At 34.6% G+C, this 21,219-nt stretch overlaps 1 protein-coding gene across 2 annotated transcripts in view; it reads left to right on the top strand.

Moving 5' to 3' along the window:
• MSH3 (mutS homolog 3) overlaps positions 1-21,219 on the top strand; it is a 186,608-nt gene that overhangs the window by 103,497 nt on the left and 61,892 nt on the right. For both annotated transcript variants that reach the window (XM_045566469.1, XM_045566470.1), the window contains 3 exons: positions 1,977-2,041; positions 4,395-4,511; positions 10,044-10,151. In XM_045566469.1, the coding sequence (XP_045422425.1) occupies positions 1,977-2,041; positions 4,395-4,511; positions 10,044-10,151 (290 nt within the window). The remainder of the gene's footprint in view (positions 1-1,976; positions 2,042-4,394; positions 4,512-10,043; positions 10,152-21,219) is intronic.

A 21,219-nucleotide genomic window follows, 5' to 3' on the forward strand; every position in this document is an offset into this window, starting at 1 on the left:
ATGACAGCTCTGAGGAGGAACACAGGCTGAAAACCTGAAGACTGCTGAAAGAGAAAAGAGGACACACAGGCCCAGCACTTATCTGAGGATGTGACTGCAGGAGTTTAGCAAGCAGGAATTCTACACGTGCTTTCCTGACTCTCACTCTGTTTTCCAGCCTGTACTGACTAAATATGGCAGCTTATTATAGTGATTGTGGCTCCTAGAGTAGACTTTTGATACTTTTGCACTGTTCCCAAGGTGCTCCTTGTTATTGTTGGCTTCTTTTCAAAACTCCTGTGGAGCTCTGTGTTAGTCATTATGGATCTGGATGTGTCCTTCCCAAATATTAGCGATACAATGTGTTCCTGTATTTTGCTGTTTGCCTTTGCCATAGCTCTTCCCAGAATTATTATTATTATTATTTTTTTTTTGAGACAGAGTCTCGCTCTGTTGCCCGGGCTAGAGTGAGTGCCGTGGCATTATCCTGGCTCACAGCAACCTCAAACTCCTGGGCTTAAGCAATCCTACTGCCTCAGCCTCCCGAGTAGCTGGGACTACAGGCATGCGCCACCATGCCCGGCTAATTTTTTGTATGTCTATTTTTAGTTGTCCAGATAATTTATTTCTATTTTTAGTAGAGACGGGGTCTCACTCTTGCTCAGGCTGGTCTCGAACTCCTGACCTCGAGCGATCCACCCGCCTCGGCCTCCCAGAGTGTTAGGATTACAGGCGTGAGCCACCGCGCCCGGCCCCCAGAATTATTTTACAGAATGGCCAACGTGTCTTTTCATAGAACATTTTAAAATAGCAGGATTATTTAGCATAGTTTAAAAGTGGTTTTATCTTTCCCATTAATGATTTTTATATTCTAGTTTTTATAGTCAAAGGGGGCTTTTTTAGCCTTAACTATTTAACTGGGTGTGGCAGTTCTGAAATTGTATTAATTCCTCTTTATATAGGAGGACATCATTAGTTCAAAAATTTTTGCTAAGGATAAGAATTCTTAAAATTAGCCATTAATTCTTATTGTAATTAATGTAAAAGCTACAGTGTTTCTATTAATGGAAAAATAAATGCAAGAGCCAGGTTGATAACTGTTAATATGACTATTATAAATACCTGGAGTTATATGCATATCATAAAACTGATAAATGTGAAAAGTTCTTATAGCTATCTCAAAATTAATGAAAACCACAGAGTTTGTGGATTCCATTCTATACAAAATAGATTTTAAAAACTTTATTTAAATAAAACATTGGATTTGATTGTAATAATACAGAAATGAGAGCACACCAAGAAGGGATGATATATAATTAATACTAAAAATGAAAGATGCAATAGAAGAACTTGACGTCACTTGCTTTGTGGCTGATTTCAGAGAAGCTTGCTTACACAACACAGATGGATCTATAAAGATATGGTTTGCATGAGTGAAAACTTAAAGCTCATATGGGAAGAAATACTTTACTCTCTTAGTAGTGAGGAAGTCAGTGCTTTCTTTATGAGGATACTTCTAGGGGATTTAGGTTCCTTGGGTAAAAGCTATTATAAAAAATCTTCTGTTCACAGTAGAGGAGGGACCATATCTCAAACTGGTGTAACATCTAGTAATTGAATATTTTAAAATTTTATATACTTAGAAATTCAATCTTATTTGAGTAATAGAATTCCTAAGATCATTAGAAATAAATCAAAGAGGTTATTAATGAAAAAAATCATTATTCATATTATGCACATAACAGTATTATCAACATTAAAGCCCCAAGTTATATCCTTTATTACAAACTTTTTGCTCAATACAGATTTTACCTTATCCCAAGTATTGAAAGCCTAATTAATATTTGGCTGTATTGACATATATAAAGTCTCTGAAGAACAATATTGGATTTATTTTGAATGTTTAGAACAATGTGTACTAAACTGTTACACCACAATTTTGAGAAAGTTTTAAATAATATGTTATTCATCTAAATATCTATTTGTATTTATTTTAGTTCATGATTGAAATAAAGAACTCTGCTGTATCTTGTATACCAACTGATTGGATTAAGGTTGGAAGGTAGGTTTAAAAATAATTTTTTTCTTATAACATAAACTATAATGACATCTGTATACCTACGTAGTGTTGGATTGATAATAGCCATATTCTTGAAATTAAAAGCAATTCTCCCCCTTTGGTTTTCCTAAGGAACTTTTAACCAAAGAAATAATTAACTCTTTTTTATCATTGATCTTAAAAAAACATTTTTCAAAAGGGTATCTTATTTGTATACATTTGTTTTCTTGTTTTGTAAATTATTGTTTTATTCTTATGGCTCAGAGTACACATGGGAAAAAAGTTGAGGAACCTTCAGTTGTAAAATTAGTTTAGTTGCCTGAACATCTTAATGAATGCTGTGCCTGACATTTCTTTTAAGAAGCTGAAATTTCATTTTCTACCTCACTAAGCTCCACATTTTTTTATTCTTAATGTTTTCCTTGGCACATAGTTATAATAGTTCTTTATATCTTTTTTTGTAATTATATCTTCTTTTCATGAATTGATGAAAACAAATTAGTCAAAAACAAGATTAGAGAATTACATTGAGACTCTGCCTTTTTTCCTTGGTTAGGCGTTGATCCCCAAGAAGGGACTCGTTTAAAGAAGTGGTTTAGGGAAGTATATGCCCCTGTGAGTAGTATCCTTTTTGGAATATTTATTAGTACTGTTACTAATAAGTTTGCTTATGAATATGATATGAAAGTGTTACATTTGCCTAAGATAGTAAAAGAGGAACTAGTAGCTGGTGATGTTGTAAAGGAACTCTGTTGAGGATGAAGGAAAATTTTGACGTGTAAATGATTATTAATTTATTTTTTTAATTAAAAAAGAAAACTATTATCCATTGCGAAAGCATTGGATGTTGAAGGCACAGGCATGTGTTTATTTAGCTGTAATGCCATCCTTTTTTTTTTTCTGTGTGACCAGAAGCTATACTTTAAATTTCAATATTGTTTTCAGGGGATGTTGTTTTCTCTCTTTCAGACATTCTTTCCTTTCCTTTTGTCCTATAGTATGGCTAATGAATGGAAATATCCTTTATGAAGAGAAATTACCAAAAATCATGTTAGTCCATCAAGAACAATAACTGAAATGTCCCACTAAATGAGTCTTGCCAGAAGAGAAAGCTATTAAAAATATATTGGCATAGAAATCTAGATGATGTAGTTAAAAGCAACAAGCAAAGCGTAAATCAGTGTCACCATCTTTTGAACTTTCAATAATGTAAATTGAATGAACAAATAAGATGCTTTGGGGAAAGTTCATTGCAATTTTTTATCTGTTGTTTGGTTATTGGGACCTTGACAGGGTTAGAACATCATCTGTCATATTTTGAATATAAAGACCTAACCCTAATCCAGTAACTTGCCAAATTAAAGATAATTGTGACAGTATATTTTAGGAGTAGAGGAGCAAACAAAGAACAGAGTGCACCCTGGCCTTTTCTACCAGAAGACCTATCATGATAATAGATAGCCTCAACAGCAGTAGCAGCCACCACTACCACCACCACCACCAAACAACTAATTTTTATTGAGTACTCACAACATAGTTACTCTGCTAAGCACTATCTGTTTGACCCTTTCAACAGTACCTATGGGGTAGATACTACTATTCCCATTTTATAGATGAAGAAAGTGGTGCTTAGAGAAGGTCGGTTCCATTTGCCCAAAGTCACATAGCTAGTAAGTGGGAGGGTCAGAGCCTTTCCCTAGATTCTCTGACTGGGGACTCACGACATTACTCATGTGCTCTACAGGCTCTGGACCAAAAGAGCAGAAATGGTGCTCAGGCCCAAGTGAGGAGCATGTGGCACTTCTTCCCACCCAGGGCCACTGTGACTCTATATAGATCATAAGATCCTGAAGATCTCTTCTTTGATTGCCTCCTTAATTAATGCATTGCTGTTTTTTGTAATGCCTTTTATTTTTCTTTTTTCACTGAAATACTTCAATCATGCAGAACAGTGTAAAAATATAAAGAATAATATAACTCTTTCCCAATGTATCTTCTTGCCAGCTTTGTCACACTTTATTTTGCCATATTTGCTTCTGATCTTTTTTTTAAAAAGCATTTTCATTTATTATAACTTAAAGAAAAAAGCTTTTTGCCTATGAAATAAAAATCCTAAACTCTGACTTTGCCATATGGATATAATTTGAAATGCACTTAAAAAGCTTTCTGAACATAGTCATATACTTTGGAATCAGTAGAGTTCAGGACCGTAATTAAAGAATGTTCTCTATTTACAGCTATTTCCTTTCAAGGTTCATCAGAGAATAGTAAATAACTACTTTAATTTTCTGAAGTGATGGCATTACTGATTTCTTACTAACCTTGATTTCCTATTTATGTTTTTTCCCTCTTCTAGCACAAAAGCTGTGAGCCGCTTTCACTCTCCTTTTATTGTAGAAAATTACAGACATCTGAATCAGCTCCGTGAGCAGCTAGTCCTTGACTGCAGTGCTGAATGGCTTGATTTTCTAGAGTGAGTTTACAATGAAAAATATAATCTGACTTTTTGCTATGAGAAATAGACCGGAAAATCTTTCCATCAAAAAGAAAAGTAGAAATTACTTCTTGTGACCTGCCATAAAATAGTTGAGTACATGTGTTCTCTGATTTGGTTTTTAATCCATTGAAATGTAAGCTCATCTTAGTCTTTGGTTTGAGACCAAATATACTTTATTTTTACTGTACTAACATTTATTGCTAAGGATGTTTAGTAGAGTCACGTTTTAAAATTTCACCTTGGAATTTATCTTTCTTATGTAAAAGCTTAACATCTTTTTCAGAATTGGACAAGTATGGGTTATTTTGTTTTTATCTTCATTTAATTAAAAACATTATTTTTACATCCTGTATATTTTCCCCCTAACTTTTTATTTTGCGATTTAAAAAAATCTACTGAAAGTTGAAATGACTGCCTATACACCCCTCACCTAGGTTTATATAATGTTAACATTTTGCCACATTTGTTTTTCTATCTTATTTTTTTTTCTGAACCCTTTGGAAGTAAGTTTTAGACATCATGACACTTTACCCCTAAATACTTAAGCATACATATGTTAAAAATAAGGACAATCTACTATATAATCTTAACACCATTATCACACCTTAGATAAATTAATATTAATATTAAGAATATATTTGAATCCTGGATTTCCTCAATGTTCCCCCTCAGATTTTTAAATGAAAGATCTAATCAACTTTTATACATTCCATTTGGTTATTATGTTTCCTAAGTCTGTTTGAATCTAGAATAGTCTCCCACATTTTTAATTTTTATAACATCGGATTTTTTTGAAGAATCCTTGCCATTGTCTAAAAGAGTGTCTCACATTTTTGATTTATGGCTAGTTATGTGTTCATACTGACAGTTTTAAATCAGTGGTGTGCTGGCAAATGGTTAACAGCCAGGGCCATGGAAGAACAGTAATGTTTGTAAAGTTTACTGATTTCTCAAGTGTAAATACTCCCTCCATGGCTGATTTCAAGCTACCACTGGACTGGAGTTGGGAAGAGATGTGCACAGTTAATTTTCATGAGTTGATAGAAGCCAGTTCCAGGCTACCATTGGTCTAAGTACTTTATATATAAACTCATTATTTCTGACATGAGTCCTGTGAGGTTAAGTATTATTATCATATGCAATTTACAAACGAATAAAGTGAGATGCAGAAATAAGAAGCAGGTCTTAGAAGGATAAGGAGTGGAGCCCAGATTCAACCCAGGTCATGTGGCAGTCAGGTGAGTGCCTTTCCCATCAGGCTGTGTAGAGGCTGCCCACAGTGAATCTACAGGCATCATTCTAAACACAAATCTCTCTCTTGGTTTCTCTCCTTAAAAACTTAAACAGTAAATATTTAGTGAGGTCCTTCAGGTTGCTTTATTCCATTTCATGTAACCAACCTGCCAAGTAAAATAAAAATATTAAGTGAGAATTTTTAAAAGGTAGTAAGTAGGTATTAATTTTCTTTGCCTAGAGGAGTCTTGAATTATAAGACCAGGAAGAGATTCTGAGTTACTTATCCTGGATATTTTGAGATATTTTGATAGAGAATCTTTAATTCAGGGATGGAAATGTTGTCTCTTCAGTTTCTTTTCCATCTCTCTGTCACTTTCCCATTTTAAGGGTTTTCATGGCCTTTGAGGCTTTCAGTTCTCCTGGCTTTTTCTTTAATATTATCAGCAAGAACACACAAATTAGACTAAAATTACACCTTTCAAGCTTCAAGGACCATAGTCTAGGAGGGTCCTGGGATTTGGTAGGATAATTCCATGTTTGCTTTATTCATATAGTGCATGATTTCATAACCTAGAGATGATTTAAAATATTCGAGAGGCTGTGTACATAGGTTATATGCAAATACTACACTATTTTATGTAAGGGACTTGAGCATCTAAGGCTTTTGGCATCCTCGGTGTCTTGGAACTAATCTCCCATGGATACTGAAGGATGACTGTACATGATTTCAGAAGTTCTTATAATGTACATTTATTACTGTCAAAATAAAAATATATTAAAGTTTTTATCCAAAAAAAGAATATTGGCTGAAATGTAGCTAGAGCGTTTATAGCTAGAGCCCCCACTTGAGAGCAGCACTGATTGTTATGCACACTATTTATTAAGGTGCCAGATGGTTTGAATATGATGTCATTAAAAAAATGATTAACCTCAATGAACCTGACATCAGAGGATTGAATACCAGCCATATAAATATATTTGTCTCTTACTGAGGTACTAACTGTTATGCATTAGTCATATTACTTTTGATCAAAATGTTGCAAGAAATCAAGGCTACAGACACTGCTGTGGATGAAATCCTCTCTGAAACAGTCTCTTTTTTTGTATTCTAGAGGAAGGGCTGTGGATAATCTTCTCAATTGCAAATTCTTTAAAAATTGATTTGTGGTATTTCATATAATTAAAAAATTTTAGAAATGCATTTCCAAATAAAAAAATTTTCCATTTTTATTAACTTCTGACGTCATTGAGCAACACTTGATGGTAAACTTCTAGCTATTATAACTGCTTTAGAACCCAAGTGTTTTCATCTGCTTCCCATAGACCCAGCAATATCTTTTGGCCAAAGATTAAATCATAGTGCTTTAACTTCATCCTTAAGTTAGTTGGTGTCATAATGATAAAGTTGCTTGCTGTTATGATATAAACCCAGTCTATCAGATTATTATCTGAATTGCCCATTTTTTGTCTTGTCATTTTTGTAAGTGTAGATAATCTCTTTGAAGTTTGGCAAGGTTTAACAAATGGACAAAGACTGAAAAATCAAGCAAGGTTTCTTTAAGTTATGGTGATTTTATAGGTTTATGATAGTTTTTCATTTTATTTATACCATGGATATGAGAAAGAACATTGCTGTCCATATCAAAATAATTACCATATCTCTCCCTGCTTTTTTGTTTTATTAACTGAGATGGTACCCACTGAGAGCTATGTCACTCATTTCCATCCTGAAAATTAGAAGATCATCAGTTACCCTCAAACCCAGGCTGCTGGGTAGTAGGACATTAGGGTCTTAGTGGCTTGGACAGGACCTGAGAAGGAGAGAATGAGAGTGAGAAAAAAATTGATGATTTGTTAGTACCAAAGTGTTTTGATAACTCCTGTCCAGAAAAGCAAGAGCAGAAACATCAAATATGGCTGCTTTCTGGCAAAAGAGAAGGTGCCAGAATGGGAAGACCAGATGTGTTGGTAATTAGAATAGGGACAGCATACACCACAGTGAAAGAGGTCAATGAGTGGTCAGATCTAAATCGAAGCCAGACCAGGAGTGACAAGGCGTAGTTAGGTCCGTGCAACATGTGGCATCTTCAAAGCTCAGAAGCATTTTAAAGTGGTAGCTGAAGGCTACTTGTATGATGCCAGGGATCCATCCCCTTTCTCTTTGGGGTTTTGCACATACTCTAACATTATTAATGGGAATTGTATTGTTTTAATGAACTTCGATTCAGTGAGAAATAGGTAGATTATATTCATTATGCTCTGCTCAGATACAGAAGTATAAACTATACTGAATATATTTTTCAATTTTTAAATAGTTAACATAGAAATAAAGCTGGATAGTTAAAATATTGTTTCTGGTATATGGAAAACATTTCCATAGAATATCTTATTCTAATAATACTAGAAAAATTACAGTTTAAAAAAATTATAGTGATTGTGTAGGAATAGCTGATCATCTTAGTAGCTTAATCTGGATATCTCTTTCAAGCTAGGAAGCACTCTAAGACCTTTGAATTTCAGTAGCAAACAGACTCAATATTTCTGAAACACACACTACTATAGAGAAAATTTTTTTTTTTTTTTTTTGAGGCAGAGTTTCGTTCTGTTGCCCGGGCTAGAGTGCCATGGCGTCAAGCTCACAGCAACCTCAAACTCCTTGGCTTAAGCAATCCTTCTGCCTCAGCCTCCCAGGTAGCTGGGACTACAGGCATGCGTCACCATGCCCGGCTAATTTATTTTTCTCTCTATGTATAATTTTAGCTATCCAGATTATTTCTTTCTCTTTTTAGTAGAGACGGGGTCTTGCTCTTGCTCAGGCTGGTCTCGAACTCCTGACCTCTAGTGATCCTCCCGTCTCGGCCTCCCAGAGTGCTAGGATTACAGGCGTGAGCCACCGCACCCAGCCGAGAAATATTTTTAAAGAGAGGTGTTTAATGTCTTTTTGTTTTTCTTTTTTGAATCATCTTTAGAAGGATGTAAGGAGCACTTGAGCTACACTATTTTTTTTTTTATTGTAGAAAGCAGTCAACTTACAACTATTTTATTTCAGTATATGTGCAAAAATAAGGAAAGATGCTACTAGAAGTCTGTTAAATTGCAGGGTGATATAAAGAGGTCTACTGTTTGAATCTAGGCTCTACTGTTTAATAGCTGTGTGCTCTTAAACACACAGCTGATTGCGTTAGGCCTAATTGCTTTATGTCTCTGAACTTCATTTGTAAAACTTACGTAATGAAGACTACCGTGATGGTGGTTGTAAAGAAACAATATAGGTGCCTCTTCATAGTCTTTGATTAGTAAATGTTGGTTTTTCCCTTTGGCTTTCCTTTTGGACCTTTTTACAGTTAATTTGGTTATCATTACATTCCCTCATTTTCCAGTCTTTGAAGAATTACATTTAAAAAAATTTTTTAATTGAACAAAGTCTTGTAATCTCTCTTGGAGGCAGAGTAGTTATTGTAAGGTTTTAAGCTCAGTTGTATATTTTCTCTTTACTTAAAAAGATATACTGAACATTTAAAAAAATTAAATTTTAAGTCCTTTTTGTAGTTTAAATATGTATATTTCAAGCATCCGCAATTGATCACTATGTACAGATGTCCAAAGTCTATATAATATTACACACATTGACGTAAAATACTATGATATAAGATAATGGGATAATTTAAGCACAAAGAAAAAAGAAGGAAAAGCATGTATTCCTGTACTTTTTCTGAATAAGTCTTTTAAGCTTTTACATCACTGAGTGTTATAGTTTTAATTAACCAAAGATTTGAGGTAATGACCATTATCTTTTTTAAAACTAATATTTAATTTTTGTAGACATTATTAATAAGATAACTGGAGATAAGTGAGAAAGTACCTTTTTTCTTGCTTGTCTTAAATAACCATTTATTACAGCATTTATTCTGTGCCAATATTATGGACTAGACATTAGGTCTACAATGGGATAGATCAGACAGATGTGGGCTTGGCTTCAGGAAGCTTCTAGTTCAGTGTGAGAGAAAGGTATTGAAACTCTTATTTCAGGTTTGGATGATGCTGTGATGGAGAAGCATAAAGGGAAGCTCACCCATCTGAGTAGTTCATGATGTTACTGGAGCTAAATGAGAATGATTGCTATATTTGTTTTAATTATGCCTAAGTTGTTAGGTATGCCTGGTAATTTTGTGTATGCTTATATTAGCTGATAAAGTGATTGCTTGTTGTATAGCTTTTATAGGACAAGAAATCAACGTTCTCACCTTTTTGTTGTTGCTGCCACTTCTATAGGAAGTTCAGTGAACATTATCACTCCTTATGTAAAGCAGCGCATCACCTAGCAACTGTTGACTGCATTTTCTCCCTGGCCAAGGTCGCTAAGCAAGGAGATTACTGCAGGTAAATACATTTTTTATTTCCCTCCTTTGTCAATGATTTAGATAAGGTGGCATTATTCAGTTAACTGTCGTCTTTATTATAAAATATAATTACTCAAATATGTTAGACTCTCGATAAAGCTGAATGTCATATACATATAGCTTGATTTGAAAATTAACAAGTTCCTGCTTGTTCTATGACTGGGTATAATAAAAGCAGATGTTAAAGTTTATATGGATGACATTTTTATAAAGTTTGAGCACTCTTTTCATTTGTTAGCTTTGACTTGAACACTTTTATGATTATGATAGCTTGATTAGTCAAGAGAGGACTGAGGGGGGTAGGGAGTGCTTTTCTGTGATTTTTTTCTGTTCCCTCTTGTTGAGAGCCCAAATTCATCCCATTGTTCTTTATCAGCCTCTAAACATCCCAACATAGAATGTTTATTCTCCTTTTGGTAAAGGATGTTAGTATCAAAGGGCTCTAATTCAAATCTTAGCTGTAACCTTTTAGATAAGTTGTATGTCTTCCAAAAGCTTCAGTCTTTTCATATGCTTAAAAATTCAGAGACTATTTAGCTCACTGGCTTACTGTGAGGACCAGAAAGAAAGCATGTAAGTGATGTTGCCTGGCAGTGCCTGAGGCCCACAGAGTGCATTAGATTTATGTTTTGCTGTTCATACTTCTTTCTTTATCTTGGTTTCCTCTCTAGTTTGGGCCAAATATCTTTTTTTAAATATATATGGCCTTTGTACCTAGCATAGTACCTAGTAGATAGTGGATGTTTTAAAAGGCTTGTTTAATGTGCAGCATTTCTTTTATTTGAAGGAGAAGAGATGGAGAAATTGACTATGTGATTATGGTTCCTAAACGTACCATTTGCCATTTTGTTTCATTTTATCTTACTAACCATTTGTGTTGAGCATATCTACAGTGTCAGGCACACCAGTCTTATTTAAAATAGGTTCTTTGCATTTTCCTGATTGCCTAGTTTCTTGTCACATAAGAGGGATCCAAACACATATAGATTTGCCTTGTTAGTTACCTATAGACATTTTATTTATTTATTTTTATTGAGGTAAAATATACATATATAATTTACCATCATTACCATTTTTAAGTGTACAATTCAGTGGTAATAAATACATTTATATTTTTTTTTTTTGGTATTCATTCCCCCTGCCGCCCCCCACCACCACTTCCCTTCAGACATCTGGTAACCACCATTCTCTTTGTACCTCCTTTTAGCTCCCACCTATGAGTAAGAACATGCAATATTTGTCTGTCTGTTCTTGGCTTATTTCACTTAACATAATGGCCTCCAGTTCCATCCATGTTACTGCAAATGACAGGATTTTATTCTGTTTATGGCTGAATATATTCCATTGTATATATGAGACACATGTTCTTTATCCATTTATCCGTTTATGGGCAGTTAAGTCGATTACGTATTTGGCTATTGTGAATAGTGCTGCAATAAACATGGGAGCGCAGATACCTCTGATATACTGATGTCTTTTCTTTTGGATATATACCCAGTAGTGAGACTGCTGGATCATATAGTAGTTCAATTTTTAGATTTTTGGGGAACCTCCATACTGTTCTCCTTAGTGGCTGTACTAATTTACATTCCCAGCAACGGTGTATGAGAGTTCCCCTTTCTCCACATCCTCAGCAGTGTTTTGTTATTGCCTGTCTTTTTGATACAAGTCATTTTAACTAGTGTGAGATGATATCTCATTGTAGTTTTGATTGCCATTTCTTGGATTAGTGATTTTGAGCATTTTTTTCATATACCTATTGGCCATTTGTATGTCTTTTTAAAAAAATATATGTATTTCAATAGATTTTGGGGGTACAAATGGTCTTTTGTTACATAGATGAATTGTATAGTGGTGAAGTCAGTTCTTTTAGTGTACCCGTCACCCAAATAGTGTACACTGTAGCCAATAGGTAATTTTTCATCCTTCATCTCCCTCCTCCTCTTCTGAGTCTCTAATGTCCATTATATTATACCTCTCTCTCTGTATGACCATGCATACCCGTCACCGAGCTCCCGCTTCTAAATGAGAACATGCATTTGTTTTTCCGTTTCTGAGATACTTCACTTAGTATAATGGCCTCCAGTTCCATCCAAGTTGTTGCAAAAGACATTATTTCATTCTTTTTTATGGCTGAGTAGTATTCCATGGTATGTATGTGTGTGCATATGCGTGTATATATGTATATATCACATTTTCTTTATCCAGTCATCAGTTGATGGGCACTTAGGTTGATTCTATATCTTTGCAATTGTGAATCATACTGCGATAAACATATAGTGTAGGTATCTTTTTGATACAATGATTTCTTTTCCTCTGGATAGATACCCAGTAGTGGGATTGCTGGATTGAATGGTAGGTCTACTTTTAATTCTTTGAGGAATCTCCATACTTTTTTTCCATAGAGGTTGTACTAATTTACATTCTTACTAACAGTATATAAGTGTTCCTTTTTTACTGCAACCATGCCAACATCTGTTGCTTTTTTGACTTTTTAATGGCCATTCTAACAGGTGTAAGGTGGTATCTCACTGTGGTTTTAATTTCCCTGATGATTAGTGATGTTGAACATTTTTTTGTTTTTGGCCATTTGTATATCTTCTTTTGAAAAATGTTTGTGTCTTTTGTCCACTTCCTAATGGGGTTGTTTTTTTCTTACTGATTTGTTTGAGTTCTTATAGATTCTAGATATTACTCCTTTGTTGGATGTATAGTTTGCAAATATTTTCTCCCATTCTGTAGGTTATTTACTCTGCTGATTATATCTTTTGCTGTGTTAGAAACTTTTTAGTATAATCAAGTTCCATTTATTTATTTTTGTTTTTGTTGTATTTGCTTTTGGGGTCTTAGTCATAAATTCTTTGCTTAGGCCAATGTCCAGAAGAGTTTTTCCTAGGTTTTATCCTATAATTTTTATGGTTTCAGGTCCTATATTTAAGTCTTTAATCCATCTTGTGTTAATTTTTGTATATGGTGAGAGAGAAGGATCTAGTTTCATTCTTCTGTACATGGCTATTCAGTTTCCCCAGCACCATTTATTAAACAGGGTGTCTTTTCCCCAGTGTATGTTTGTCTGCTTTGTTGAAGATCAGTTGGTTGTAGGTATATGGTTTTATTTCTGAGTTCTCTATTCTGTTCCATTGATCTGTGTGTTTTACACCAGTACTATTCTCTTTTGGTTACTATAGCCTTGTAGTGTAATTTGAAGTCAGGTAATGGGATGCCTCCAGCTTTGTTCTTTTTGCTTAGAATTGCTTTGGTTATTCAGGCTCCTTTTTGATTTCATGTGTAATTTAGAATTGTTTTTTCTTGTTCTGTAAATGTTTCTATCTCTTGCCTATTTTTTAATTGGATTTTTTGGGGGGCTAGTAATCTCCTTAATTATTGAGTTCTCTATGTTTTCTGGTTATTAATCCCTTATCAGATAGATTGTTTGCAGATATTTTCTCCCATTCTGTGAGTTGTCTCTTCACTTTGTTGATTGCTTCTTTTGCTGTGAAAAAGCTCTTTAGCTTGATATAATGTAATCCCAGTTGTCTAATTTTGCTTTGGTTGCCTGTGCTTTTGAGGTGTTACACAAAAATCTTTTCCGGTGTCTTAGAGGGGTTTCTTCAATTTTCTTCTAGTAGTTTCATTTTTTCAGGCTTTAGATTCACATCTTTAATCCATTTTGGTTTGATTTTTGTGCATCGTTTTAGTCTTTTACATATAGTTATCCAATTTTCCCTACACCATGAAAAGACTGTCCTTTCCCCATTGTATATTCTTTGCACCTTTGTCAAAGTTAGTTAGTTGTAAATGCATTGATTTATATCCAGGTTCTCTGTTCTGTTCCCTTGGTGTATTTGTCTGTTTTTATGCCAGTACCATGCTGTTTTAGATACTATAGCTTTGTGGTAAATTTTGAAGTCAGGTAGTGTGATGCTTCCAGGTTTTTTTTTTTTTTTTTTAATATGATTGCTTTGGCTATTTCGGACCTTTTGTGGTTCCATACAAATTTTAAGGGTTTTTTCCCCCATTTCCATGAAGAATCTTTTGGCATTTTGATAGAGATTGCATTGAATCTGTACATTGATTTTGGTAGTATTGTCATTTTAACAGTATTCTTCCAATGTGTGAGCATGGAATATCTTCCCCCGCTTTTTTTTGTTTGTTTGTTTCTTCTTCAGAGTTTTATAATTTTCCTTGTATAGATCTTTCACTTTGGTTAGATTGATTCCTAGGTATTTTATATTTTTTATAGGTATTATAAATGGGACTACTTTCTTGTTTTCTTTTTCAGATTATTCAGTGTTGCTACATATAAATGCTACTGATTTTTGCATGTTGATTCTGTATCCTGCAACTTTACCAAATTCGTTTATCAGTTCTAACAGTTTTTTGGTATGAAGTCTTTACGTTTTTCTAGATGTAAGATGATGTTGTCTGGGAACAAGGCTAATTCCCTCCCAATTTGGATACCCTTTATTTCTGTCTCTCGCCTAATTGCTCCAGCCAGGACTTCTAGTATTGTATTGAATAACAGAAGTGAAAATGGGCATTCTTGTCTTGTTCTAGTCTTTGGAGTAAGGGCCTTCAGTTTTTCCCTATCAGTACCACATTAGGTTTAGGTTTGTGGTTTATGGCCTTTATTATTTTGAGGTTTGTTCCTTCTGTACCCATTTTGATGAGGATTTTTATTGTAAAGGGATATTGTATTATATGTTCAGTACCATGTTAGGTTTACATTTGTTGTATATGGCCTTTATTATTTTGAGGTATGTTCCTTCTACACCCATTTTGATGAGCATTTTTATTATAAAGGATGTTGTATTTTATCAAATTCTTTTTTAGTATCTATTGAAATAATCATATGGTTTTTGTTCTTGATTCTATTAATGTAATGTATCACATTTACTGATTTACATATGTTGAACCATCTTTGCATCTCTGGGATGAATCCCACTTGATCGTGATGAATGATCTTTTTAATATGTTATTGAATTTGTTTTGCTGATATTTTGTTGAGGAGTTTTGTATCTGTGATCATCAATGATATTGGCCTATACTTTTGTTTTTTTTTTGTCATGTCCTTGTCTAATTTTGGTATCAGGGTAATAATGTTGGCTTTATAGAATGAGTTTGGAAGTATTCCCTCCTGTTCAATTTTTTGAAGAGTTTGAGTAGGATTGGTATCCTTCTTTAAATGTTTGGTAGAATTCAACAATGAAGCCACTGGGTCCTGGGCATTTCTTGATGGGAGACTTTTTATTGTATCTTCGATCTTGTTACTCTTTATTTATTTATTGAGGTTTTCTGTTTCTTCATGGTTTAATCTTGATAGGTTGTATGTGTCCCAGAATTCATCCATTTCTTCTAGGTTTCCCAATTTGTTGGCATATAATTGTTCATAATAGTCTCTAGTGATTCTTTGTATTTCTGAGGTCTCAGTTATGTCTCCTTTTTTGTTTCTGATTTATTTGGGTCTTCTCTCTTTTTTTTCTTAGTGTAGCTAAAAGTTTGTTGATTTTGTTTATCTTTTCAAAAATCCACCTTTTCATTTTGTTGATCTTCTGTATTTTCTCAGTCTCAATTTCATTTATTTCTACTCTGATCTTTATTATTTCTTTCCTCCTACTAATTTTGGGTTTGGTTCATTCTTGCTTTTCTAGTTCCTTGAGGTATATTGTTAGGTTCTTTATTTGAACTCTTTCTACTTTTTTATTTCTCCAATTTCCTTTAGAGGCAGGATCTCGCCCAGGCTAGGGTACAGTGGCACGATCATGGCTCACTGTAATCTCAAATTCCTGGGTTTGAACAATCCTCCTGCCGTAGCCTCCTGAGTAGTTAGGACTACAGGCATGCACTATAATACCCAGCTAATTTTTTAAATTTTTTGTAGAGACAGCATCTCACTTTGTCAGCCAAGCTGGTCTCAAACTCCTGGTCTCAAGCAATCCTCCCACCTCAGCCTCCCAAAGTGTTGGGATTATAGGCCACCACACCTGCCTTCTTTCTACCTTTTTGATATAGACATTTATTGCTATAAGCTTCCCTCTTAGTATTGCTTTGCTGTAGCCCATGGATTTTGGTATGTTGTATTTCCATTTTTATTTGTTTTAAAATGAAATTTTTAAATTTCCGTCTTCATTTCTTCATTGACCAATTGGTATTCAGGAACCTGTTGTTCAATTTCCATGTGTTTGTGTATTTTCCATAGTTCCTCTTGTTATTTAATTTCTAGTTTTATTCCATTATGGTCAGAGAAGATAGTTAATTTGATTTGTATTGTTTTGAATTTGTACAGGCTTCTTTTGTGTCCTAAGATATGGTCTATTCTGGAAAATGTTCTATGTGCTGATGAAAAGAATGTATATTCTGCAGCAGTTGAGTGAAATATTCTGTGCATGTCAGACCTCTTTGATCTAATATGTAGTTTAACTCTGTTGTTTCTGTGTGGATGATCTGTTTATTACTGAGAATGGGGTTTTAAAGTTTGCTATTACTGTATTTCAGTCTATCTGTCCCTTTAGGTCTATTAATGTTTGCTTTATATGTTTGGGAGCTGTGATGTTGGGTGCACATAGATATTTATAATCATCATATCCTCTTGCTGACATTGACTCCATTTTCATCATATAGTGACCTTCCTTGTCTTTTTTAATAGTCTTTGACATCTATTTTATCTGATAGGAGTATAGCTACTCGTGTTCTTTTCTTGGTTTCCAGTTGCATGGAATATCTTTTTCTACTCCTTCACTTTCAGTCTTTGTGTGTCTTTATAGGTGAAGTGTGTTTCTTGAATGCAGCATTTAGTTGAGTTTTGTTTATTTATCTATTCAGCTACCCTATGCCTTTTAATTGGAGAATTGCGACCATTTACATTCAGTGTTATTAATGATAAGTAAGGACTTACTATTGCCATTTTGTTGCTTGTTTTCTGGTTGTTTTGAGACTCCTTTCTTCTTTTCTTGTTGTCTGCCTTTAGGGTTTAGTGATTATCTCTGGTAGTATGTTTTAATATGTTACTTTATTTTTAATGAATCTGTCACGGGATTTTGTGCTGTAGTTACCATGAAGCTTGCAAAAAAATCTTATAGATTTAATAAGTTATTTTAGAGAGTGACAACTTACCTTAGATCACAAAGAAAAGAATAGGAACAAAGGTAAAAATGCACACATAAAATTTTATACTTAACTCCATTCCCCCTATTTTGACTTTTAGTTGTTTCAATTTACACATTTTTATATTACCTATCTCTTAACAAGTTTCTGTAGCTGTTATTTAATTTGTCTTTTGGGCTTCATACTAGAGTATGAGTAGGTTGCACACTACTAATACTGTAATAGAGTATTCTGTGTTTGTCTGTTTACTTAATTTTACCAGTGGGCTTTATACCTTGAAAAATTTTCTTTTGCCTGTTGGTGTTTTTTTCTTTCAGATTGAAGGAACTCCTTTTTAGCATTTCTTGCAAGATGGTTCTGATGGTGGTTAATTCTCTCAGCATTTGTTTATCTGGGGAAGACTATCTCTCTTTCATATTTGAACAGCAATTTTTCTGGATACAGTATTCTTGGATGACAGTTTTCTTTGAGCACTGTGAAAATATTGTTCTACTCCCTCCTGACCTGTATGGTTTCTGCTGAGAAGTCTGTTGCCAGATGAGTTGGACCTTCTTTATATGTTATTTGCTTCTTATCTCTTGCTGCTTTTAGGATCTTCTCTTTTTTCTTAACCTTTGAGAGTTTGTTTGATTATTATATACTTGGCAGTAGTCTTATTTTGGTTGAATCTGTTTGGTGTTCTAAGACCTTCCTGTACCTGGATATTTATATCTTATGTTTTGGGAAGTTTTCTGTTATTTCTTTGAGTAAGCTTTTTTACCCCTTGTTCTTGCTCAGCTCCCTCTTGAACACCAGTAATTCTTAGGTTTGGTCTTCTGAGGTAATTTTCTGTATCTTTTGGGCAGTATTCATTCCCTTTTGTTTTTGTTTTTGTTTTCCTTCTCTAACTGTATTTTCGCATAGGCAGTCTTCAAGCTCACTGATTCTTTCCTCTTTTTAGTTCATTCTACTGTTGAGAACCTCTAAAGAGTTCTTCGGTTCAACAAATGTATTTCTCAGTTCCAAGATTGATTTGTTGAAATATTATTTCAATGTTTGTTAAATTTCTCTGATAAATTTCTGAATTGCTTTTCAAGAGTTATCTTGGAGATCTCTGAGTCTCCGTAACACTGCTATTTTGAATCCTTAATCCAAAAACTCACAAATCACTATCATGTTAGGATCAGTCACTTTGTCCTTTTGGGAAGTTTATGATTCTTTGTTTGCTGCTGTTTCTGGTGGGTATACATCTGTGTCTTTGCATTGAAGATTAGTTATTTATTCCAGTTTTCACATTCTGGGTTGTTTTGGTTTTTATTGAATATATTTGCTTAGCGAATCTTCACTGTTAGATTGCTGCCTCCTTTTCGGCTCTAGGTGGTGCCTTAAGCCTAGGTTCACCTTGGCTCTAGTAAATAGTCGGTATGCTGCCAATCTCAAATGGGGGAGGTCCCAAAGGGATTGTCTGGCAGTTGGGAAGTCTTGCTTGGGGTTCATGCCCCGGGGAGGTGGGGGGAGCTGGGGAACATACCTCCTACAGCCTGGTGCTGCTCAACAGCCACGCTGATTTGGCATCTCTTTTGCCCAAGTTACCGAGTCGAGTTTCTGGAGCTCAGGATGGTAGTCATACCTCGTCCATTTGTCTCTGCCTATCCTCGGGGATATTTCTCCCTTCAGGCAGTCACAATGCTACCTCTGGGTTAAGGCAGGTCTTCTGCTAGGTAACACAAGAAGGTGGGGAAGCTGTTTGACGATTTCAATTTCACTTTTTCCCATGTAGAAATTGTTAGTCTGGGAGAGATTTTCTACGTTTTTAGTTCTGGGAAGAATGGGGATAGAGGCATTGCAGATGTAGAAGTTCAGTTCTCCTACCGTCTGCTCAAAGTTTTTCTCTGTGGCCCTGGGAACTGTTTTATCCTCGTACTTGAGCTCTGGGTTATTGCTGGTGTAGATCTGGATACTGTATATTTGTTTTTGGTTTTCATGAGGGGGTGAGGGGAGGGTGGAGAGTAAAGCCAACATGCCTCTATGCTGCCATTTTGGAATGGGAAATTCCAAAACAGGCATTTTAGAGCTGAAACTTTGCAGTACAGTAAATGCAGAAAAACTATATGCTATTTATCATCTATAAAGATGAGATATGTAAATATACTCTAGCTGGATCTAGTTCTGAATGACTAAGAATCTACTTTCAATTGATTTGATTTTTCCCTTATGCATTTGCAATGTTAGTAGGAGTTCTGTTGGGCTATACAAGACTTGTGAAGCAAACTTTTAATGGATTCTGTTTCTGAATTACATGGAGGATGGATACAACCTGTGCATTTAGTGCATGTTCAGATAAAGCTCTTCCCATTGAAAAATACTTATGCCTGATTTATCCCTTCTTATACTTAAAGTGACCTTCTGCCATTTGCTGCTGCTGCTACTTCAGCCAGTGAAACAAGGACATCTGTAAGATGTGCTTTGCTTCATTGCACCAAATTGAAATTTTCATATCTATATATGTGAATGTGTCTATATGTACACCCAAACATTCATATGTAATGTATAATTTAAAATAATGTATGATTTTCAGTGTGATGTAATAATCGGAATCCAACTTTGATGTCAGGGCTGTCGCTAACTAGCTGTGTACTCTTAAGTCTCAGGTGTGCATATGTAAAATTGTGAAAAGTAAAGTTATGAGTTGGTAAATGAGATAAATCTTCAGGTTGTAGGAATTCTTCATTGAGATGTAGTTTTGGCAAAAACTATCTGAGGAGTGAAAATGTATCCCTCATTATATCATTTTAAAACTACACAATTAATTCCTAGACTCATCAGATTTAAAAAATATTTTTAGAGCATCTGCTATATGCAAGTTTGATCCTAAATTCTTTCAGTTTGCAGCTTCTCCTTGTTCTTTTGGCGGCATCTTCTAGTGTGTGTATATATATATATATATAGAGAGAGAGAGAGAGGCCCCTGGATTTATATAAGTAAAATTTGAATCTGTAGGTATGTCCTTCAGAGTGTAGACTTTGGATTGGACAGGCACATATTTGAATAAGTAGCTTGTTCATTTAATAGCTCACCTTAAGCAAGTTATATAAACTCTATGATCCTTGGTTACTGCATGGATTAAAAAAACCTCAGAAATGTGCAGATAAAGATATATAGGACCAGGCAGATAATTACTTAGTAATAGCAGCTATTATTATTTACAGATGTTAAACTATTTAAAAATCAGAAGGACTTAAGTATTATAAAATGTTTTTAATAAAAATATCTGAACTTATGGGTTGTTAGTACTTTTCATGGACATATTAATTCTTTTTAAAAAATCATTTTTACTTCTCTGTCAATTCTCAATCTTATGCCTTATTTCTTTGAACACAATAAACAGAGTTATTTTAAAGCCTGTGTCTGATAATTCAAATAACTGGAGTCTCTGTGGGTCTGTTTCTATTGTTTGTTGTTTCTGCTAGTTTTTGTTCATGTATCTCCTTGAATGTCTGGTTATTTTGGTTATCTACTGGGCATTGTTTTTGCAAAATAATTGATGTTGTACTCATTCTGAAAGAGTTACTTTTGCTTTTATCAGACATCTCAGGACAGTAACAATCTAGCATCACTTAATGCAAATCAGGGGTTGAGGTGATTCAAAGGAGAGCTACAGTTTCTATTTCAGATACACTCTTATGCTGGTGTATAGCCCTTTGGTGTCTTAATCCAGAGCAAACTGTCCATAGCACTCAGCCTCAGCTGTTCCCTCAGAAATTAGCAAACACCCATAGGGGAAAACTGGCTCCTTTCCTGGGTCTCTGTCCCACCCAGATCCTGGCCTGATAATTTCTTGCCATCTTTTTTTTTTCTTTTTTTGAGACAGAGTCTTACTCTGTTGCCTGGGCTAGAGTGAGTGCCGTGGCATCAGCCTGGCTCACAGCAACCTCAAACTCCTGGGCTTAAGTGATCCTACTGCC

Source organism: Lemur catta, chromosome 12 (assembly GCF_020740605.2).
Source record: "Lemur catta isolate mLemCat1 chromosome 12, mLemCat1.pri, whole genome shotgun sequence".
NCBI lineage: Eukaryota > Metazoa > Chordata > Mammalia > Primates > Lemuridae > Lemur > Lemur catta.